We start from the raw sequence: 22,906 nt of genomic DNA, 5'->3' as shown, positions 1-22,906 counted from the left end.
ATAAAAATATTAACAGATATTTATTTGGTGCTTTAATTATGATGGATGATAAAAGGGAAAGATCCAATCTGGAAGCTTTAGGTTAGATAGCCTCACAGTAATTTGGAGCACTGGATCAAATCTGGAATGTGACCTGCAACCAGCTTCAGTTTGAGCATTACCCAACATTTGCATGGAGATTGTCACCTGGATCCTGTTATGACCCACAGATGTTCGGGAGTAAACATCTGTGTTTAACTCTGGCTGGGCATGCGTTAGTGCGCACTCAGCCGACGGCACTCCTTCCTGACTCACCTGCTGGAGATTCACTTACTGAATCCTGTTTAACAATTGAAAACCTGCCCATCAACTGCTTGGGAAAGGGAGAATCAGGCTGAATCCTGTCATAGAAACATAGAATCATAGAACTGTAGAGTTGGAAGGGATCTCAAGGGTCATCTAATCCAACCTCCTGCAATGCTGGAATCTCAACTAAAGCATCCATGGCAGATGACCATTCAACTTCTGCATGAAAAGTGAAGGAGAGTCTACAACCTTCCGAGGGAGTCTGTTCCACTGTCAAACAGCTCTTACTGTCAGAAAGTTCTTCCTGATGTCTAGTTGGAATCTTCTTTCTTGTAACTTCAATCCATTGGTTTGAGTTATACCCTCCTGTTGCTTCTTCCACCTTTTGTGAAATGAAATTGTCAGTGAGGCAATTGTGGAATTTGTTGGACTTTACATTCTTGGCAGAGTTTGAGTGCCAACAGATATCAGGAAAGTTGAAGTCTCCCATGGCTACTACACCTCTCCTTATTGAATGCTTGGTAATCTGCTCTAGGAAGTCATCAACCAAGCCTTTAGTTTGGCTTGGAGGTCTATAGCAGACACTCCCAGTAAGGTTACTGCTGTTTCGCACTCCTACAATTTTTACCAATGTACTATGAATCTACCTTCCATTCTCCAAGTTTTGGGTCTCTTCAAAAGTGTACGTATCCTTTACATATGCTGCTACTCTTCCTCCCTTACTGTTTAATCTATTTATTTTGAGCAGGTTGTACCCCTCAATTTCTACATTCCAATTGAGTTACATTCCATTGGGTTTCAGCAATGGTCTGATTTGTTTCTGACCCCAAACACACAATGCATGCACATGTAAATGGCAACCCACTAACTGCAGTGCAATAGTGCTAGAAATACTTACTTCACTCATTGATGTAGATTTATACTCCACTTTGTGATCCACTCTGTGCTTAGGCGGCATGAAATTACAGATTAAAATGAGACTTGGAATATTTTCTCAAACAGACCTCAAAAGATGATTGCATGATGCTTTGACTAGGGCTGGAGTGAGTGTTCCAAGCAGCAGTATCCAGTGACGTTGACTACTTTCACCCAAGTTAGTTACCAGAATTGATGTGGGCACAGCTCACCTGAAGCATAGCCCTCATTTCAATTCTGTCCACTAATATCCTGCCCACTTCTGCATGCTATCACCTCTCCCTCCTCTAATGTAAATAATGCCTCACCTTGGGGAAGAGGAAACGGCTAGCATCCTTTACAAGACATGCAGTAAGATAACCTGTACTTGTTATCTGTGTAGTATCAAGCAGCGATGAAATGTTTGCCACCTTAACATAGGGTTTCTCTATACAATGAAAAGACCTTAGCTCCATAGAAGAGACCTCCAAAAAGAGGTAAAGAAAATTCAGTTTAATAAAATACCCCAAAATGACTGAAAAGGGCATTCAGTTTCTCATCTGGAAATGCACGTACCACAGCCAGAAAGTACTTGTATAAATGATTGTTTTTTTATTAATTGTGTCCCCCCGCTTGCTGCATTTTATGTTCTGCATTTGATAAGCTGTTTGTATGTGTGTGCTTGGCCAAATGCTCAAGTGGGAAAAATGGCCAAATGCAATAAATTGTTTTACTGCATTTGGGTCTTTCTAGAGCTGCACAGTTGGGCACATGGTAATTTGCTCCAGGTCAATGCAGTAATTCATTATTTGCATTCCTTTTTATCAAGAAAGATGTCCTAAGAGAGACATGCTATTGTCTATGCACGTTCAGGTACATCCATTTTTAGGACTCACTTGTAATGCTACAGGCTAGTCCCAAATATGGTCATAACTGGGGCCAGACAAAACTAGAAACACTTGCTTGGGAGTGGGAGGCAGGGATTTGTCTTTCATTACATCATTACATGCCTAAAGACAGCAGGCATTTCTAAGAAATAGAGGTGTTCAAATTCATCACCCTGTTTGCCTGAATGGAACACTGTGAACAGATTTGGATAACTTTCGCTAAATGGGAAGATTTACAGAGGATCCCACTGACACACAAGAGACACACAATATTTTGAGATGCCAATACATTTTGGTCAATGGAGACTTTCTCTTACGTGTGTGTGTGTGTGTGTGTGTGTGTGTGTGTATATATATATATATATATATATATATATATATATATATATGTGCTAACCCCACCCGCTTTCATTTAAACACACTTGAAGACTTCTTAAATGGTTTGGAGTAGTATATTAACAGCCCTTTCCCCAGTTTTTAGTAAACAACTATTTGTCATATGTAATCTAGAAGAGCATATAGCATAGCATGCAATCCTATGGGATTTGGGAATGGAGAGGGTATTGGACAACTGCTCTCACCGACGCGCTTCAAAGCCACTACTTTAACAAGTGACTTGGCCAGTTCTTGAGCTGGCATAATGAAAAATGGACATGCAGATTTGGTATAAGTGTTCTAGGGTGTGTGCAACCAGTCTGGAATCCTGCACCAATCACGGACATGTGACCCTGCTTGGTTAATTAGATTAACCAGCATGTAAACTAGCACAGGATTACAGTCAAGGAAAATTAAACTTCAATACACTCTGTTAAATTAACATGTCATACACTTTCCCCCTCTCTTTTTGCTGCATAGATAGCATGTGAAATTAGATCTTACAGGAATGACAATACAAAATGAGCTCATTTTTCTAACAACTGAAGCATTTTCAGCATTGGGATAAAAAAGTATTAAGAATTAGGAATGTTAACATCAAAGCGATCAAGCAACTATGTGCAGAAATTAACCCTTTTATTATATTGTATATTGTAGTAGTAAAGTTTGTTGGAAGTGCATGAATAAAAAGTTAGTGAAATTACAGGAGGAACAATCTATATAGCAATAATAGGTGCATTCACTGTGCATCTGAAAGGAAAAAAGAGAGAGAGTTTTCACTCATTTTGGCCTAAAACTTTGTGTTCAGGTTTCCAGAATTCTGACATCAGAACCCAGATAACACTGATTAGAACCATAAGGCTTTACAATAAAAGCTAAAATATTGACCATATGATGGCAAAAAGTCTTTATTTTGTGGTTATATTATTCTCTTCTAGCTACTCTCTGATGAAGTGGGTGGTGCTGTGGAGGACGACCTCCTTCTCCGAGACAAGGACCTCGATCGTTCTGCACTGTAGGTAACATGCTTGTCATAGTTTTGTATCTGAGCTTCAAGGAAATCCCTTTGTTGTTGGCTGATTGTTTGGCTAATCAGTCCAGGGAGAGCTTGAATGCTACCAATTAATGTTTCCAATTTTGTTTCCAGAGTAACAATCCTCTTCTCAAAGTCTTCACTTCTTTCGTTTAAGTCAGAAATCATATCATACATGATGTTTTGAGTCTGAAAGAAAAAGGGAAAGGTAGACGCGTTTGAGCAAGTAAGGTTGTGCTGCAGCATTTCAAACACTCATTGCTTAGAAACAGGAAAACAGCAATACAAACTGTCACTTCATAAGCCAGCAGCTTCACAAACAACTAGCACAAACCAGCTTCAGGAAGTTTTTTTTTTATTCCAAGCTTTACTGCACAGGTGCAATTCAGCTGAAGCTTGTGATTCCTTAGTGGCTCACTTTTGAGATTTCGTGCAAACAATGATGTGGGTTGGAAAACCCTTCAGAAATCCGGAGACGCAGAAATGTGACTCAGTTCAACAAAAACTCTTTGTAGCAGAAGCTGAAAAGCTTCTCTATCCGCAAATGGGTTCTGTTAGACCGGCTATGCTTTCAATTTCCCTCAACATTTACAGTAAAGAGAGTTTCATCTTTCTAAGGAGCACTGCACACATTATGTAGTGGCAAATGTGTTTCGCACACTGTGTGTAAATCCAGTGTCGAGATGAGGCATATCCCAGGTCCCTGAGATGCTTAAATTGGGAGTTATGTGGCTGAAAATGTGCAAAGCCTTTCCGGTGCATAGGCAGAGCATTTTAGTTGCAAACCATACAACTTTAATGTGTAAAGTGACCCTGAGACTCTACTTCATTTTGGCAATTTGGATGGGAACAAGGAAGGCAGCATTCAAAAGCCACTTATAAAATCTAGTCCCATTTATTTGTACACTCTGTTCTGTTCCTTGTCACCTGCTCAAAGAGCACCTCCTGTCCCAAGGCCTTGTGAGTAGTTTCCCACAGCTAGACTGAGCTTTTGCTTTCCTCAAAGAAGCTAAACCATTTGCGAATGTTGACTTGTCTCCTATGATAACAGAAGGAAGTTCACCGGAATAGGCTTATAGAGCTTGAATTGGCTTTTTACCTTAAACCTTATCGAAACGATGAATGTCAGTATACAGAAGCAAAATGCCAGTACAGTATACAAAAGGAAAAGCTGGTGTCCGGTGTTGTTACACTGACCTTTGCCAAGTCCACCAAAGTGTTTGCCTGATCGTTCAATTTCCTCTGTTCCATTTTAACACTTCTTAATCTAAAAGATTGAAAATCCAAGTCAAATAACAGATTTTTTTTTTTGGCCAGCTCCTCAAACTTGAATACAGCATGCATCTAAACAGATAACTGCATGGACAATGTCTTGAATACTTTGTGTACAGTCGTAACTGGTTATGTGTCTGGTACAATGAAAGAAAAAGCATGCTTCCTTAACACCGCAAAAAAGAAAGAAGAGAGCAAGAAAATGTGATGTCCCCGAGACTACTAATTGCCATGGTTAACGCTGAATTCAAAGTGGGAGGTAAGGATTTATTCATAGTGTATGAAAGAAAGCCAAAACATTCCTTAAAGCTCCAGTATCCTGGCAAGTAGGCATAGGAAGTAATGAACGACAATTCAATCTCCTTAGTAATCATTCGCCTGAGTAATCATTCGGCTCTTCCGTATGCCTACAGGATTAGATACAGGTATAAGCCCTCTTCAGTCTGAAATGGATTTGGTTAGGAGGTGTTTGAACCTGATGAAAATACAGTGATAAGTGAGTTCCTTGTTAATTTTTAAAATCTTTTATCTGACCAGCAGCTAAATAAAGAGCATCATTGTTAATATATTAGTTTCACAGTCCTCTGTTTCGCTGACTTGGAATACTTTTAATTGTTTTTAATGTGCATAGCAATTTTCATAGTAGGTTTGGTTGGCCAGTTCATCTGTCCGTGATTAAACCAGAACACTATGAAGTATTGTATCTGTATAAAAGAGCCTCATGGGTATAGTTTCCCCCTTGATGCCCAAGTAATTCCATTCATGTTAATTAGTTGAGCATGGTAAAAAAAAAGAAAAACAAGATGTATTATTCTGAACTGTAGTATGAAAACGTGTGTTTGTTTAAGGGTATATGGCCAGTGAGTTTGACAAAGACTATTAATCTTCCCCCACTCTCCAAATATATGAGAACAGAAAAGTTTTAAATCTGTAGTACTATCCACGGGGGGCGGGGGGGGGAGTGAGTCTCGATGCAAATTGTGAATTGGCTGTATTGGTATAAGTGGCTTCCTTCCTCTTCTTCTTTTCTGAAGGGTTATGTGCTTCAATGAATAAAACAGTCCAATGCAGAATTCTCTATTTATACCAAAGCACACACCCATACCAAGAGCTCCATAATAGTTTTCCCATTCATTTCAAGGAAGGAGGCAGCTCTATGTGCGTTTTCTTTTGTACAGGTAAATCTGTTTTGCTGAACTAAATGTACATGCCTTACAGGCAGTGGGTTGCTCTCGGTGTATTTTGGACATAGATACCCGCCCCTGCCCCCCGGATGTAGGTTTGTCTCCTTCATAAAGGCAGTCTATCATCATCAAGTTACAAAGGCAATGAAGGACTTTGTGTGTCTAACCCAGCAGGGCGTTGTGTGGTCAACTATTGATAAGTGTGTGAGAACGTTATTCAGTCCACAACATGCCCACGATCTCATTCAAGAAATGAAGCTACCCTGAACTTAGTCATTAATCTCACGTGGTTCCTCTTTCCAGGTCATCGTCCTAAACCTCATTAATAACTGGAATCCGTTTATTTATTTAATTTTTTGGGGTTTGTCCTGTATCAGCACCATTGCACCCATTGTCTTATTCGCCATTGATAACTCGTGAATTTATTCTCATGGTTTATTTTAAAAGAAGCTAAAGCTGGCTTCTTCACAATCCCAGAATCCAGTTGTTTCAGGATTCCCTCTTAAAGCCCACCCCTTCAGCACTGTGCATTCGATTTGATGGGGTGAATGAGAATGAATGGGCTTACAGCTTCAGTCACACAAATTCAGCATTGTTGTGGGCGGTATGAGGGACACTCAAGCTCACATTTTCAAGAGGAGGAATAATGTATGTTCAGAAACACAAAATTATTAAGTGACCCAGTTCTCTTAGACCAGGCATCCCCAATCTGTGGCCCTCCAGATGTTCTGGCCTACAACTCCCCTGATCCCTAGCTAACAGGACCAGTGGTCAGGGATTATGGGAATTGTAGTCCAAAACATCTGGAGGGCCGAAGGTTGTGGATGCCTGTCTTAGACAAACCATGGCTAAGTGTAAATGAGCTGTCCTGTTGCTGTTCCATTATCCAGAGCTAAGCCATGGTTTGGCTTAGCATTATGCCCGAATCTGGGTTCAGGTTTTGCTCAATCACACAAACTATGATTTGTAGCCAAGGTTTATATTTGGCTTATCATTTGTCAGTGCCAGATTTAGGACAGTGCCCTGCACAAGTCGACAAGCCATGGGGGTGAATAATAATAATAATAATAATAATAATAATAATAATAATAATAAAATTATTATTATTCCTATATTTATACAGGTACCTACTGAGAAGATTGATTTAAAAAAGGAACTGTACCAAAAGGAATTATTGCGAAAATAAGAAATATTTTTTGGGGGAGTGCCAAATCTTGTCCTTGCTCAGGGCACGATACTACCAAAGTTTGCCCCTGCATTTCTCGTTTGTCTTGGAAGCAAACCTTGAGCTTAGCTTTGGATGGACTGCTAAGCCAATCAATGGCATAATGTTTGCTAGCATGGCAGCAGCAAGAGTTGGGAGGGGTGAAGTGCGAGTGATTTTTCCTCTAAGGACACACATGTTCACTCATTCATGCTTAGCCATGGCTTGGCTTACTGTTATGTGTAAACTGGGTCTATAAGGGACGACACTGAAAGAAAGCAAACAAGAGTGTTGGTCAGTATACATTACATGTGTAGATTTGTCTGTATAAACTTTTGAAAGTATGTTTTAGGTCATCAGTTATCTTTGGATGAGGGAAAGTCAATTAGCGACATTTTAGGTTGACCTTTCTATCCTCCTTTCCCTCCCTATATGAACATTTGGAGAAATATGATAAATAAATGGTATAATTTTTATGCTGATTATTTACCTCTCTTGCAAATGTATGTTGATAAAGAGAGATTTGCATCTTCAAGGTGTGTATATCAGCCTTGGTTGTGACTTAGGAGGAGCAAACCTTTTTATAAACTGATCATTTCTTAGCTGCGACAGTCAGATTAAAAATGATACTAGCCAGATCTTTCTCTGAAAATTAAGAAATATTGATACTCTGATTCCTTCCTTCCGAACTTCACTTATCACAGAAGAAATTCATGACTTTGGATTGCAGTTCCACAGTAGCAACCAGACTATTGAAATTCACAAATAAAGTATCCATTTGTTGCATGCAGACAGTGGTAAATTCTGCAAATTTGAAAGGAACAGCTCACACAACTTACTTCCGAGCTCTATTTTCATTGTTGAAATAAAAAGACAAAACAAAAGAAAAGAAACTGTAAAATTGACTAAAACAAATTAACACAAGGGATGGTCTTCATGTGAGCGCAATGTGCTCTGTTATGGAGCTTGTAGTTCATACATTTTCTGGGTCAGCAATTAACAACTCAAATGCAGGACAGTGTTATACTCTCAGTTTCTATACCACATTTCATCATGTTCTGAAAATAAGCAGTGACTTTTCATACATTGTGGTACAAGCAGACATAAGCTGCGTTCACACATCACATTAAACCATGCTTAATTTTTAACTATGGCTTAATGCGAACAAGCAGCATGCTGGTGAAAGTCCCTGCTTAACTCCTCCCCTGTTCTTGGGTATGCTATATTCGGGGGAATAAAAAGCCGAGCCCTGGCTAGTCATATTATCCAAACCTGGGCTTGTGGTTTGTTTCTCCCAAACAAACCATGAGCAGTAAGCCAAGAACAAACTTTGGCTATCACTTGTGGTTTGTTTAGAGCCACATACCTTGACTCGACACATGTTCTGAATTCAGATACATGTGCTGAGTCAAGGTTTGTGGCTTGTTGCTCCTGGCACAGCGTGGCCAAGAATGGGGGAGAAGTGACGCATGGACCTTTGAGCACTGTGCACTAGAATGCTGCTTGTTTATGTTAAACATTTAACGTCACATTTCATCCTGGCCGGAGCAATATCAATGGCACCTAAACACCTCAGCCGCCTTCCCACATGCCATCCATACATGGGAAGAATTGAGAGCTGAAATATTACCAGGATTCTCAAAAGTTAAGAGACCTAGTATTTGTACATTTTATTTCGATCTTCCCTCCCAACAACAAGCGTTGAGTAGGCTAGAATTAACCTTTAAAGAAGGTAAATAAGGGGAGTTAAAGGAAAACATATGAATATGTGAATGAAGACTATCACCATGAATCAAAAAGGAGAAATACACAGTTCAGCTAGAAATAGAAAATCAAACTTATCATTCTGAATGTTAACATCCAACATGATATGACTGGTTCCAGTGTAGGGCCATTCCCCTACACTACAATTTAATCCCCTTTGTTTGACTTGGGAGGTCAAATGATGCAGGACAAATGAAAATTCAGAAGTAATACAGAAACCTGGCTCTGCATAACAAGGAAAGGTAGCCACTATGGGAATGACTTCATTTCGTTTCTTACTCAATAGCAGGTGATGAACAAATATTTGCAGTTCTTTTTGAGACTAAGGGGATAAAGTTGCATCACTTCCTTTGAGAATAAAGCTCTACCACATCAATTGGCAAATTCACACATATTTTTGAAAGTCTGAATACCTCTAGCAAGGGACACATAGAGACTAAGGTCAGAAGACAAAGCTAAATCACATATTAAATTAAAATGAAGACAAGGACCTAGCAGGTAATAGCTACCCTGTCCCATGCTTATTAGAAGTCATACTGATGTGAAAAAAAGGAATATTCCATGAAGACTGATCTGATGCCAGCTCACAGTAGGGCAGGGTGAGAAATCTGTGGCGTTCTAGGAGCTTTTGGATTCTAATTCTCATCAGCCACAGTGAGCATGGCCAATGGTCAAAGGGTATGGGAGTTGTAGTCCATAGGCTCCCTAGCCCTGTTGCAGAGGTTGCAGTCCAATCCTGAACATGTACACTCAGAAGTAAGAATCCCACTAAATCACAATGTCGTAATACGTGGTTTCAGCTCATTTTGTAATTCACTATCTCAGGAACCCATCCTACCAACAGTACACTGCCTTTTTTCCTTTTTCCTTTTTTTTTTTGGTAGAAACAGCTTTTCCCACAGGTGTTTTTCTAACATGTGCTTTTCTATAGACAGCAGCATTTAACCCCACATCTTTGATAAACTGAACTAATACTCATTGTGCATATTTTATTTTACAACTTAAGCACACTATGTAATGAGTTAGCCCTTTTCAGATCCCTCCTCTGAAGCAGAAAAGGAAATAACATTACTGCCATTTAATGTGTTCAACTCAACAGCGAAAGAAGAGAAGCACAGTTAATTTATGAAACTTACTTCCTCCTCACTTTTGGTGTAATGGGTGACTACAGACTCTCTAAAATGAAATTCATGACTCTTGGGCTCTGTACACAGACCTTTATGCAGGGAACAACCAGAGATCCCATGTCTTGTGTTAACATCAGGTGTGGAAAAGAAGAAAGTAGGAAGAAAAACGAATTGCTCACAAATGAGCCTTGTATGGACATGATACTAAACTATGGTTGAATGAGCTACAGTGAACCTTGGGACTGTTATCCCTCTTTCTCTTTCTCTAAGCTTTCATTTCTAGCTGTTTGTAATGTTGGAATTCAGATGAGACAAACTGTTAATCTTAACCATGGTATGTTGAAACAAGCCAACTTCAAACCACAGTTCACGAAGTTCGCTTGTTTTAACTAACCATGGTTAAGATTAATCACAGTTTGGGGTTAATATAAAATGAAAACAGAGATTTTTTAAAAATACTCCCTGCATCTGTGCTGGAGTGGAGAGCACATAAACCAGATGCTTGCTGCAGTTCATAATGCTAAGCCATATTTATTTTGCAACTTCTTGGTACTGGCTCTGGAGTCTTTTTCTTATTATTATAGTATTGGGTCTGTCAAGATGATCTAACTTTACTGATTCCCCACTGTAGAATGATTAAAAGCAATATACATCATGTGTATTTCAACTCAGATTCTGAGGTTCTGATCTACACTTCTGAGAAAGGACCTCTTTCACAGAAGTGGACCTCTGCTCCCATTTTCATTACACTGTGTCTCTACTCCTAGTTCACCAAGCTCCATACTACTCTTACCTTTGGCCATTTCCTCCTCCCAAGAACTCTCTATGTGCTGCAGAGGAAGGGTGTGAAGAAGAGAAACTTGCAGCAATTAATATCTGCCACTAGTTTTATGTAGCTCTTCCTGCTCTGACATAACAGTGACTGAGCACTCTCCAAAGTCAGGTATGAATGAGGAACCAGCAATGCTTCCATTATATCTGCAAGGAGCCTGCGGTTTCCAAAGATTAGCTCGTATCAGGAACTAATTCCCCCACATACCCTAAATGAATACACCATAAGGTGGCTAATTTCTGGGATGCCAAAATGAAGACAACTATTCCACCGTTATCTTTTCACCAAGTGTAATTTTTGCTGCAGCAATAACATTGATTTTAAAATGAACCAATCATTTCAATATGAAATGATTACATTCTTTACCCATTACCTAAAACTGGCACAGCAGTAGAACCTACTGGTTGCAATAGTTTAAAAAATGGTAAAAAAAAATCTATTAAACTTATATATCACATAATAAAATCAGGGGCTATTGACTGATGGTGAATATAGTAAAAGATTCTTTTGTCAGCTGTTAGCACCTGCCAGAAAAATCACAAGAGGGTGTTATTGATATTCAAATCTATTTTGCAATACGTACTAGATTCATTCTTTTTCCAAAATATCATGTGTAGGAAGCTTTAGCAAAGAAAATCTATATTCAAGGAAGAGTGGTTGGATCACACATGAAGAGTCAGGGATGTGAAAAACTTGTTCATTTATTTCCACAACGTTTCTGCTTTCTCTTCCTCTGGCCTTGGAAATCCATGGAAACTCCATGAAGGGTCTCAGATATCTTTCCTTCTAAAAACTGTATGCATAATCTGTATGTGAATTAGATTGTGCATCTCATTTCACATCCATCTTGAATGCTATTGTTTCCCATCAATGAGATACAGATTCAGGGACACAATGAGATACATACAATGTTTTCCTCCCACACCCTTGAGATAAAGTGAACAGAATCAGACAGAAGGTGGATTTGGGATAGCTGCTTGTATTGGCAGAACAGCAACACCCACACTAGAAACTGAACCTGCCAGATTACCAGAACATCCTGGATAAGGGGGGGAAATAGACAAGCCAAAATGGTACTTACTGGTGAATAGCTTGCAAGAATTTGCGCTGATGTTTCCTTACTTTTGCATGGTCTATCTTTTTCACCAGCTTTGTATTTTTATAAATTAACCATGTTTCCCTGAGTACATTGGCAGCTGCATTTTTCACCTGTTTTAAAAAAAAGAAAACACCAGGCTAACTGAAACAGCATTACACGTCCCTTTGAGTCTTCCCTAGCACATGTTAGCTATCATAAATATTTACAGGAATGTCTCCTTCTGAGACCAGGTGCTGTAGAGAGCTAATGTAATAAGAGCACAACTGTCTAAATTCTGTGCCTCTGCTTGGCACTTCCATTAGCGACTACCCATACCCAGCATCTTGGGAATGCTGGTTTATACATTATGATGCAGTAAGTCTGATTAACAAGCTGACCCCCTTCCCTTCCCTATTGCCCATGCTGGAATTTCCCTTCTCTCCCGTGTTGTCACGGAACATCATTTTTATAGACAAGAAGAGGAAACATACTTGACATTTTGGATCACGGCTTTATATAGTAGGGTTGCCAAAAGTTGTTACACTTTTTTTGCTAAATCTTTTTTTTAAAGGTGAAGTTTTTGAGCTATCTTTAAGGAAATTCCCAAAAATCTTGACTTGCCATACGGACGGATTTTCCCGGATGTATATAAATTTTTTAAAAATATTTTTTTTTAAGCATGTGGTTAGGATATAACTGGAATGCCAAATAGACAAGCATTGCTTCTCACAAGCTTCTTTATAAGAAAGATCATTTTATCTGATCAGCACTTTGAGAGTACTTTTCCACCAGAACATCAGGAATTGTTAGACACTGAATGCCAGTCATGTTTTGTTTTGTTTTAAGTAGATGAGCAGTTGTGTTGAAGGACAACCAGTCAGACAAAACTGACTGCCAGTTTGTCACTATAATCATATCTCATTTTTGTTCTGTGATGGAATCAAGGCAGAAAACATAATGTTTTCTTGGAAGTTTCACTTCCAGGCACTGATCAGTCCCATACCTACTTAGATTTACTAAGATTGGTTTATCATGTGCCTTCAGCTCATGCTCCAGAACCTATTCCACATGTTTGCTTCTGTTTCGCTATTCCTTACGAGACACTTCACATCTACCACCAGTGGACGAAACACTCAAAGCTGACATGAAACTTAAAGATTCAATCATTCAGTAGCATCTTTCAAGATCTATCCCTAGAACTATCTGTGATCATGGCAAAAATCGAAGCAAAATATTTGCTTTTTATTGCACATACAAAAAAAAAAAAAACCACATTATGACTTACTCTTTTAGTTAGCTGGGTATCCATCATGAAATTATGCACATGTTTTTCAGCTTTGGTAAGTTCTAATTTCCTTGCTACCACAGCTACCACCAGTGCAGTGCAACCAGCACCCTGGAAATAGCAATAAAACAAAATCCAAAGAGTTGCAATACCTTATTCAACAATGGTCACACTATTGACGAAACAGGAAAAGAAAACAGTATGGTTACACAAAAGAAGTACATTTGTTTAGTGCAAAATGATATCCCATATTTAATTTATCAGTGTCTCTGTGGTTGGGAAGAAATTCAGTGTCGTGTTAAGGCGATCGTTCAGTCAATGCGAGCATTTCAGTTTCCCAGATGGAATTATCTCCTCTCTCCTCCTTCCACGTGCTATTCTGAGGGTTCTCTCAACACCCCCCCCCCGCGAGCCAATTTTGGGTGGCACAGGGGGTAGCAGGAGGGAGAAAAGCTGTGTTGCACACAAAAAATTCCAGACAAGACTCATCAGGTGAATCCCACCCTCAGTAATATTATACTTTAAGTGTTACTTTAATGGCACGTTCAGTTTCTTCCAGATCATCTGCAATTCTTCTTCCTCCTTCCCCCCCCCCCATGGCCTGATTTGCATATTACATTAAGTGAAGCCTTGGTTAAGCATGAATGCACAGACTCCCGGAGAGGAGCTTGCAGCTACTTTGCACTTCCCCATCTCTTTTTGCTGCCACGTCATGCTATGCCTTAGTATGTCATCCCAACCCGTCTGGTTAACTTCTATCCAGACTAGCCATGAGTTGTAACCAAGAACAAACCATGGTTTGTTGGAGCCTGTATGTTCACGCTTTTGCACTAAGCCAAGGTTTGTTGTGCAAACCAGGCCTCTTGGTCTCACAGGAAGAGAATTTTCTTGCTCCAGTGATTCTGCACATCATTTGTGTCTCTGTTGTTTTCTCCCCCTGCCACAATAAGAAGGAACAAAGGAGGAAAAAGCTGAAAGTACTGGCAATATGTTAAGCAGCTGCCCACTACCGGTAGTTCTCCACAAGCGTTAATATTTTTTAGTTGGGAAACTAAGGACTGTAAGTTACAAATATCCTGTTGAGGGAAAAAGAAGTTGGGACTTTATAGGCCATAGGCAAAGGGTAATATAACAGATGTGATTCTCCGAGCAGCTGATAATGCAATGGGGTTTTGGCACTGACACATAAATATCAGTTCCTTATTTGATATTAGAAGTTTTCAGTTTTCTCTGCTAGTTATGAAAACAAACTAGGGAGACTTAAACAAGTTGCATCATTAAATATCATTACATTATAGCAATAATGAGCTTAACTAAGTCAATTTATAGTGAACTAATCACTGTGTCTATTAAGGAGGACAGTATAATTATATTAGGAGCAAATCTAATAAAAACAGAAGCCTGTTTAAACTTTATCTTTGGACTTTAATAAAAGTCTTACCAGTACCTAAAATCTAATTAACCCATGGAAAGTGAAATATTGTACAATCTGCCCTTTGCTCTACTCACAAGGGGGAAAGGTTGACATTCCATTAGTAACAGTTTATAGGGATTCTATACATTAAACATTTATTGACATTAATATTTGATCTGTATTGAAATACATTGCAGCTCTACAAATCCTTGTAAAGATGAATATTTGGGATGCTCTTCACAAGACTTTAATGAACTTTTCCTCTATAAGGTAAATTTATCTCATGCACACCCTCACAAATACATTTATAAAAACGTTGAACAGCAGAGAGCCCAGGCTAGAACCCTCTGGCACGCCACTTGAGAATTCCCTCAGCGCTGACACAGAGTCATTACTGAGCACCCAATGGGTATGGTTCTTCAACCAGTTGTAGATCCACTTAACTGGAGTAGCATCCAGCCCACTTTTTACCGCCTTGTCAGCAAGGAAGACTGCCAACTGCCGAAATCAAGATATATTATGTCCACAATATATTATGTCTAACCCCTTTTCAGAGCCTGAATGAAACCATGTTAAATAAAACAGCCTAGAACATCTAGGAGAGTCTGTCATGGGAAGAAGGTGTGCATAACAAAATACTGTAAGTCTTTTGTCAGGAAGATGTACTTGCACTAAGGTATTCCCAGCATCTGTAGTAGCAGAGATCTCAGCCTTTGGCTCCTTCTCTCTCTCTCTCTCTCTCTCTCTCTCTCTCACACACACACACACACACACACACACACACACACACCACACACCACAGTGTTTTTTCTAGAAACCACCTACTTTTCTTTCAGGGACTGAATCCACCTCCTGTTTCCTGACTGAACAATGTTGCATAGAAACTAGTTTGGGGAAAGAAGGGATTGGCACGAAGCATTATGCAGCTCTTTTTTTAAAGACAAACAAATAGCTGCACTTTTGCCTCCTGAACTATTGTGTTCCCATTTCCCCAACAATACAAGCTCTATTCTGTCTTCCATATACTCTGCTTTCCTTTTCAAGTCTACCCTCTCATTTTTAATAGGGGGAATCATACCTGTTGGTACTGGATCAGAGTCAGGGCAAGTATAAATCCATTTTTTCCAGGAAAAGCTTAGAACAAACTGTGATTCATGATATAAAGAGGGTTTTTAAAAAAAAAAAAATATGTCAGGCCTCCATAAATGTACAAAGGAACTTCAAAAACACGTAAATTATTTTTGAACTCCAATACTCCTCCCTGTCTGTGCAGCGTATTCTCCAGAAGCTTAACCATTTCCAACAAATGATTATATGCTACAGCTGGTACTTCAATGACTAATTAACCTTCGGAGAAAGAAGGCCTTTGTTAAAAGGTCACCAAGCTCACTATGAATAGAGGTAACATCTTGAGATGTCTAGGCAAAGACCAGTAGCTAGGAGTCCTTTAACAAAACTCTCTCTCTCTCTCTCTCTCTCTCTCTCTCTCTCTCTCTATATATATATATATATATATATATATAACAAGGTACAAGATTTGGTTAAGCATGGAGATTTGGCTTAAAAGGATTCATTTGTCCACATGCCAGTGTAAGACAAATCAGGGAGCCACAATGCTTAGATCCAGAACTAAAAAGTACAGCCGACTGAATTCAAAGCAGGAGGAAAACAATTACAACTGTCTGCAGAAAAGCTCACACTTCTATAGCACCAGTTACAGGTGGGTAGCCGTGTTGGTCTGCCATAGTCGAAACAAAATAGGAAATTCTTTCCAGTAGCACCTTAGAGACCAACTGAGTTTGTTCTTGGTATGAGCTTTCGTGTGCATGCACACTTCTTCAGATACCTGAAGAAGTGTGCATGCAGGTATCTGAAGAAGTGTGCATGCACACGAAATCTCATACCAAGAACAAACTCTAAGGTGCTACTCTGGTCTCTAAGGTGCTACTGGAAAGAATTTCCTATTTTGTTACTTCTATAGCAGTTTGGTTCTACAGCTGTTCTCATGCTGCTGCTTCCACAGCACATTGTGCAAGAAGCAGAGCATATCCGAATTTAGTTGCGCTTTCCTCATGAAATGACACAAAGCACCCCTTCTTCTGTGGCTTCTAACTGTGGAAGGGCACTGCTGCATCCAACTCAGAATTTGGATTCAGAGTTGTGATTCAGTTTCCTCTTTATGTGAGGCACAGAATAATTCTGATATTTACTAAATCCTATTTTCCCCTTGAAAATCCAAACAAAATAAAAAATAAGAAAATTCCTTCCAGTAGCACCTTAAAGACTTAGTTGGTCTTTAAGGTGCTACTGGAAGGAATTTTCTTATTTTTTATTTTGTTTCGACTATGGCAGACCAGCACGGCTACCTACCTGTAATTGAAAATCCAACACAGGGATTATCTACATAGGTACACATATGCTCACAGGCATTCCCTGATTCCCACAGGGTAACCCCCCACCATACACACTGAAGTTTGACTTGACAGAAGTATTATAGTGCACCCAATAGGCTGCAATGTCCACTTGGTTGTGTGTGTGGAGGGGCAACAGTTTCTCCTGTTTGCAGATGGGCCCAGGGGCCCAAAATGGTTGGCAACCCCTGATCTAATGGAACATACAAAATACGGGGACAGGAGTTAGCCACTTGCACAGAATTTAAGACACAACAAAGGAAGACGGAACTAGTTCAACTGAGAGAATATATCTGTCTGATATACATGAACTTGAACGCATAATCCTAGTTGCGATCTGGAATTGCCATTCAGACAGAGTGCTGGTGAATAGCATTTGCTATTCTTCTACAGTTGTTCACGTCAAATTGTTGTGAGCAGGGATTCTCAACCTGACGAATATGAAAGAAAAGAGAGAGGCTTCTTTGTGTTTATGAAGAGTTTGTTTGTCTCAGATTAGTTCTGTCCTATGTTATAAATCAAGCACTGCTAGGAGTTGTTTCTTTTTGTTTTGCAATGTATTTCTTATCAATAAAAGCTTTGGCGTGGCGTGAGCAAATTTTTATTCTGAAGGTGTGGCCCAGAGAACAGAGTTTGAGAACCACTGTCATAATACAAGTGACAGATCTGATTCTTTGGCTTGGCTTGCATGTCTCATTTGTGTATAGTTCTTTGCTACTGTATATTGCTCATTAACATATATAAAATCAATGCATGCATTTCAATGTATGCAACTTGAAAATGAATAACATGAAATACCATTTTCTATATCCTAAAAGCAGCTTGGGTTTTCAATAACTCTGCCCAGCAAACTCCTTAAGACTGCAACAATTTGGACAAATTTTAATTCTTAGATACTTCTTTTAATAATTTTTTTAATTACAAGCCAACACAGCTAGCTTTCCTTTTTGAATGACTTGGAGAGTATTGAATTCAGCCATTCAAAAACAGTATCCTAAACTGGAGGAAGAGGATTTTATAGCATAGGGAGATGGGGCTTTATTTTCTGAAGGTAATTCCCTTCCAGCCACTAGGAAAAGCTACTTAATTTGACTTCAGTTTACTCCTTTTTTTAACCTAGTACACCACCTAAAATTAATCTCCAGCTCTGAAATATAAAAATTACCATATTTCCCTATGTGTGTTTTGCTTAAGGCTAGAGAACTGCTGGATTTTATATTTGTTTAAAAAAATGGGAATTGGCCAATGTCTATTTCTTCCTCTTAGGATCCCTAGGTGCAGTCTAAAAACTGCAAAGCACCTAGGAGAACCTTATACAATAAATCTGCTATCTTGTCCCACACTTCAGCTGAAGACCAATACCAATGTAAACTTTATGGTTTCAACGCAAAGTCAGCCTCCCTCCCCCCCCCCCCAAATTGTGCTTAACACCTAAGCCTGATAAAGGGCTTTGAAGAACTCAAACGTTTGATCACTAATTTGTGGCATTTTGCTGAGGTAATAAAGATATTTCCCTACTATGATTTCTTTTTCTTTTTTGTAATTCTTTTTATTAAATTTTCAAACTAAACAAATTAAACAAACGTAAACCTACAAATCCACATATATCCTTGCTCCGCTGAGCTACAACTTCCCTCCATCCTGGCAACAGGTTTTCTAGTCCATTCTAAACACACAGTTCCCTATTTTCAACCTTTAAACCATGTCATAGGGTTATTCCAATCCTGCTAGTGTTTTCAAACTTCTACGGTTACATCTTATGTAATCAATAAATTTACTCCAATCTCTTTGGAATTTTGATTCATCTTGGTTATGGCCCAACACAGCTGCCTTTGCTTCTATTGTTCCTGATAGTTTTTTTTTTACTCCCCCAAAAGGTATCTATTTTTCAAAAGTTCTGCTTTAACTGTAGTCCCCACATCTTCCTTTATTTATATTATTATTTATAGTTATAGATAATTTTAAAAATCTTAATAAATTAGCGATAAGGAGGAAATACATATTTTTTTTTGCAAACATCTTTGCCTATCATTAAGACACACACTTCCAGAGAACAAAATGAGAGAGCAGTCAAGTTTGAAAGTCAACTGGCTACGCGTTATGTACTCTCCTTTATGACTCTCAGAAACACATCACTGAACTCTCCCGCTCCTTCTAGATATCTCAAGCAGTTTTGAGTTCAGCCAAATAAGAGGTGGATTGCTGTCTTTGCCCACAAAATACTCTTCTATACTTGCCTGTGCCTGGGAGAAGGTAGCTGACCCATTTCTTGCTCATTTCCCTTGGGGTCCAAAGAAGAAGAAAGTAGGTCCGCTTTACAGACAATGATGGGAAATTTAGCTCTCACCAGAAAATGCACAACAATCCTCCTTCTCCTCTGAATAAAATGAAAGGCCTGTAAGAATTTAAATAGACATTCCATTCATTCTGGGATCCCTAGGTGGAGAGCCAACCGAATGGGCCAGTTAAAAAAGCGTTGTGACTTAAAAAAAAAGAAAAAGATTTTCCCAAAGAAGCAATTATTGGAGGAATGAGAGCAAAATCCATCCCTGAGATAGGTTTTAAGACAAGTGAGACCTCCTGCAACGAAAAGCTGCAGCCTGGAAGTAACAAACAGAAATGCATTCCATTAGGGGGAAATGTGTCACCAAAAATGTGTATATTAGACAGAACTGGGTACAAAAAAATGGGCGTTTTAGGTGCGGGGACATGCAATATCTAAATGTGCTTGGGTCTTGCTGACTTGCTGTTCCACCGGCAGAGGTGTCACAGTAACAAAGGTACCACTACAGCAGATAGAAATCTGAAATCCGGTATACAACATGTGTATAATGCAGTGCAAGCTGCTTTTTAATTCTCTTGCTTAGGGAAGTCTGCGGCATGACAATGACTAGCACAAGTTGTGCCTTAGTTTGCTCAGAGGTTGTTGTGCTGCACCCATGAGCAAGGAAGGCATAGACATGGCAGAATGTTATATTGTTTATCTTTCACTGGTATCTACTATTTCCCCTTTCCCTTTTTAATTATTGAAGTTTTTATTACATCAGTAATTTTCAATTGGCCTTTTCTGAACCTTCCTAAAAGAAACGTATAATTCAATCCCTTATTAGGAAAGCTAATTACGTTGTTGATACCAAAATAATTTACATAGCTCTAAGATTTGAACACGCCCCCCACCCCCCGGAAAAATGGCAGTCCTTAAGCATTTTTTCTCAATCGTCAAAAAACCACAAAGGTATATAATAAATTCCTAATTTCTCCACAATGCAGAACTTGGTCGAAGTCACTGAAGCTTCAGTCCTACGGTCCCTGGGAGGAAGTCTCAGGGACACAGGATACATTGGATCCCACTCTGACACTGGAGACAGAGCTATCCCAAACAACATCAGAACTCCAATGCTAGCGTAGGGCATGTTGGGAGGATGTTCAGGGACAGCTCTCGGGCAGTTGGGGGCATATGGTGAAGGGAATTTATGCAGAGGCGCCAGCTTCTTCGGAGGATTGGGGGCCCCAACATAATGCCATGCAACATTCTCTGAATATTTTGGTGGCCTATCCCCTTCCAAAAAAATATTTCGGGGGCCAAAACTGCCTCGGCCCCTAGGAGTTGGTGTGCTTGCACTTATGGAAAGGAGCCAAATTGTCTGGGTTCCCCAGCACCCCCAAAGTAGGGAAAGATTTAGGCTATCTGTGTGTGGAAGAATGCAAGATTAAAACACTATCATTTGCAGGAAGAAGTCAGTGCTGATGTAGCCACATCAGTTCATTATAAGACCTGTGTGTGTATACTAAGGGTGGGTGAGTATGTCAATTTCTGTTTCTTTCCATCACTCATTTTTTTCCAGTCTTGAGTTCAGTTTTCCACATCAGTTTGCAATTTATTGATTTTTTTTAAAGGCCTCATGAAAATTCGCCAGCATTTTCATGTGAATGTCTCCTAATATGCACGTTTGTGTATGCAATTTTGCTTTATACACACATTTCGCAAAGCATTTCTCCCTAATGTAGTGCATCTGATATGCTCTTTTTTCACCAATATTTGCATTTTCATGTACACTTTGAACCAAAATATGCATTTTGGGGGACATTTCTCACCTTCAGAATTGCACTGCGAAATTCCGAAAAGTGTGAATTTTCAGAAGCTGTGTTTTGGTTTGCAGATTGTTTTGGAAAGTGAAAATTGGGGAGCTTCACTTTTATATGTCAAGTGAATCAAACTGCACCCCCATCCCTAGTATGTACTAAGGGCATGTACACGATTCAGCCTGGATAAAATTTTGGCTTACTTTTCAGCCACTTTCATTACTGCATCAAAGACCAATCAGGCACAATCTTGCATCTGCTGTTTGTGTGGAATCTATGTGACTGTCTCATTATATGTAAAATGGGCAGGATTCAACCAGTGAGCTCTGTCAGTGAAAGCCCTGCACAAGGACATCCACTTGCGGGTGGTGAGAGAACTCCAGGAACATTGTGCAGTGAGAGAACAGGGATTGTTCTGTCTGGCAAGCCAAAATGCTTGCCCTGACGTAACAATTGCCTCTGAGTGATGCTTAATTTCTCCCAGTGTTCTCCTGTGGCTACAATGGATGGGGTCGTCAAGAGAAGAGACCCTCACTTTGAGCTACAGTTAAGATAAAATATTCAGACATTAAGGCAACTGTGACCTGCCAGTGACAATTTGTCTTATGCTATCTATATTAAATTCTTCAGTGAACATCAGAATGTTGAATCTACTTCTTTGGAACGCTACAAGCAAGAGAAAATCAAGTCTGCCATCCACTGTTGTATTTGATATCTCATAATCAAAGATATATGACCCCTGAAGATGGAAGTTCTATTCCAAGTTATGACATTTAAGCTATTAATAGGCCAATTCTCTATTAAACGGGGAACGTTCATTCGAAAGCCGTTTATATTAGAGGCTATGACAATATCATGTTGATATAAACTTATTATGCACTGCACAAATAATTGCTTCCATTTGTTCATGTCAAGGCATCTGAGCTGAACTACCCACATAATGGAAACATTTATGCATGCCTTCTCCTCAGGATTTGGTAAATCTTGCTTCCTCTCCACATGAACACAGCTCTTTTGTTCCCTTTGGTACTTATCCCTTCGGAAGCAGCCAGCAGGGAGCGCTGGTTGCACACACCTTGCCTCCTGGCACTAGCACCTTAGGAGGGGAAGAGGCAAAGGGGCAGGGAGGTTGGTGCTGTGTGGATGCACCAAAAGCAGTGCTGGGCTGCCTCCACCATAGTGCCCGCATATGCCTGGTTTTCTCACCACCTGGCCCTCATCTTCCAGGTGTGCCACATTGTTGGGACTATTGGGAAGTGTGTTGCATACTGTCAGCCCTCCCTGCAAGCTGACCCTGATCCCGTTTATTTTGTAATGGAAGATGTGCCCGTGGTGTTGTACAATTGCTCTCTGTTTCATCGATGTCTTTGTGACTTAGTATATTGCACTATTCCAGGTGGAAGCTCCCCATACTCCTGGATGATGATAATGGGGATACTACTACTACTGCTGCTACTACTACTACTACTACTACTACTAATAATAATAATAATACTATGCTGCCTGTCTGACTGGGTTGCCTCAAATACTCTTGGTGGCTTTAATGCTCAAGTAGGATTGCAGAAAGTACTCTAAGGAAAGGTAGCAGGTACCCTTTTCTTCCACAGGAAGTGAACCATGTAAAGAGCATAGCACAAGATGATCCTTATGAGCTCCGCTGAATGTCCCCAGTCAGCACGGTTTGAAGTATCTCACATTCATGGATAATTCAGAATGCTGAAGCGATCCAATCCCCAATGTTAATGCCATCTCAGAATGCCCTTTGTCTCGAGCCTATC

The 22,906-nt window shown here is 39.6% G+C and overlaps 1 protein-coding gene across 2 annotated transcripts in view; it reads right to left on the bottom strand.

Annotated features, from left to right (window-relative positions):
• Window positions 1-3,060: 3,060 nt before the first annotated feature.
• KCNN2 (potassium calcium-activated channel subfamily N member 2) overlaps window positions 3,061-22,906 on the bottom strand; it is an 87,055-nt gene continuing 67,209 nt past the window's right edge. Inside the window, exons 6-10 of one of the 2 annotated variants that reach the window (XM_033163703.1) lie at window positions 13,221-13,331; window positions 11,939-12,066; window positions 7,974-7,982; window positions 4,672-4,741; window positions 3,061-3,663 (exon numbers count right to left, since the gene is read on the bottom strand). In XM_033163703.1, the coding sequence (XP_033019594.1) occupies window positions 3,376-3,663; window positions 4,672-4,741; window positions 7,974-7,982; window positions 11,939-12,066; window positions 13,221-13,331 (606 nt within the window). In that variant the 3' untranslated portion in view covers window positions 3,061-3,375. The remainder of the gene's footprint in view (window positions 3,664-4,671; window positions 4,742-7,973; window positions 7,983-11,938; window positions 12,067-13,220; window positions 13,332-22,906) is intronic. The other variant, XM_033163704.1, reaches the window with a different exon arrangement.

The sequence above is a fragment of the Lacerta agilis genome, chromosome 11 (assembly GCF_009819535.1).
Source record: "Lacerta agilis isolate rLacAgi1 chromosome 11, rLacAgi1.pri, whole genome shotgun sequence".
In the NCBI taxonomy this organism is placed as follows: Eukaryota; Metazoa; Chordata; class Lepidosauria; order Squamata; family Lacertidae; genus Lacerta; species Lacerta agilis.
This window is presented reverse-complemented; position numbering and strand designations above follow the sequence as displayed.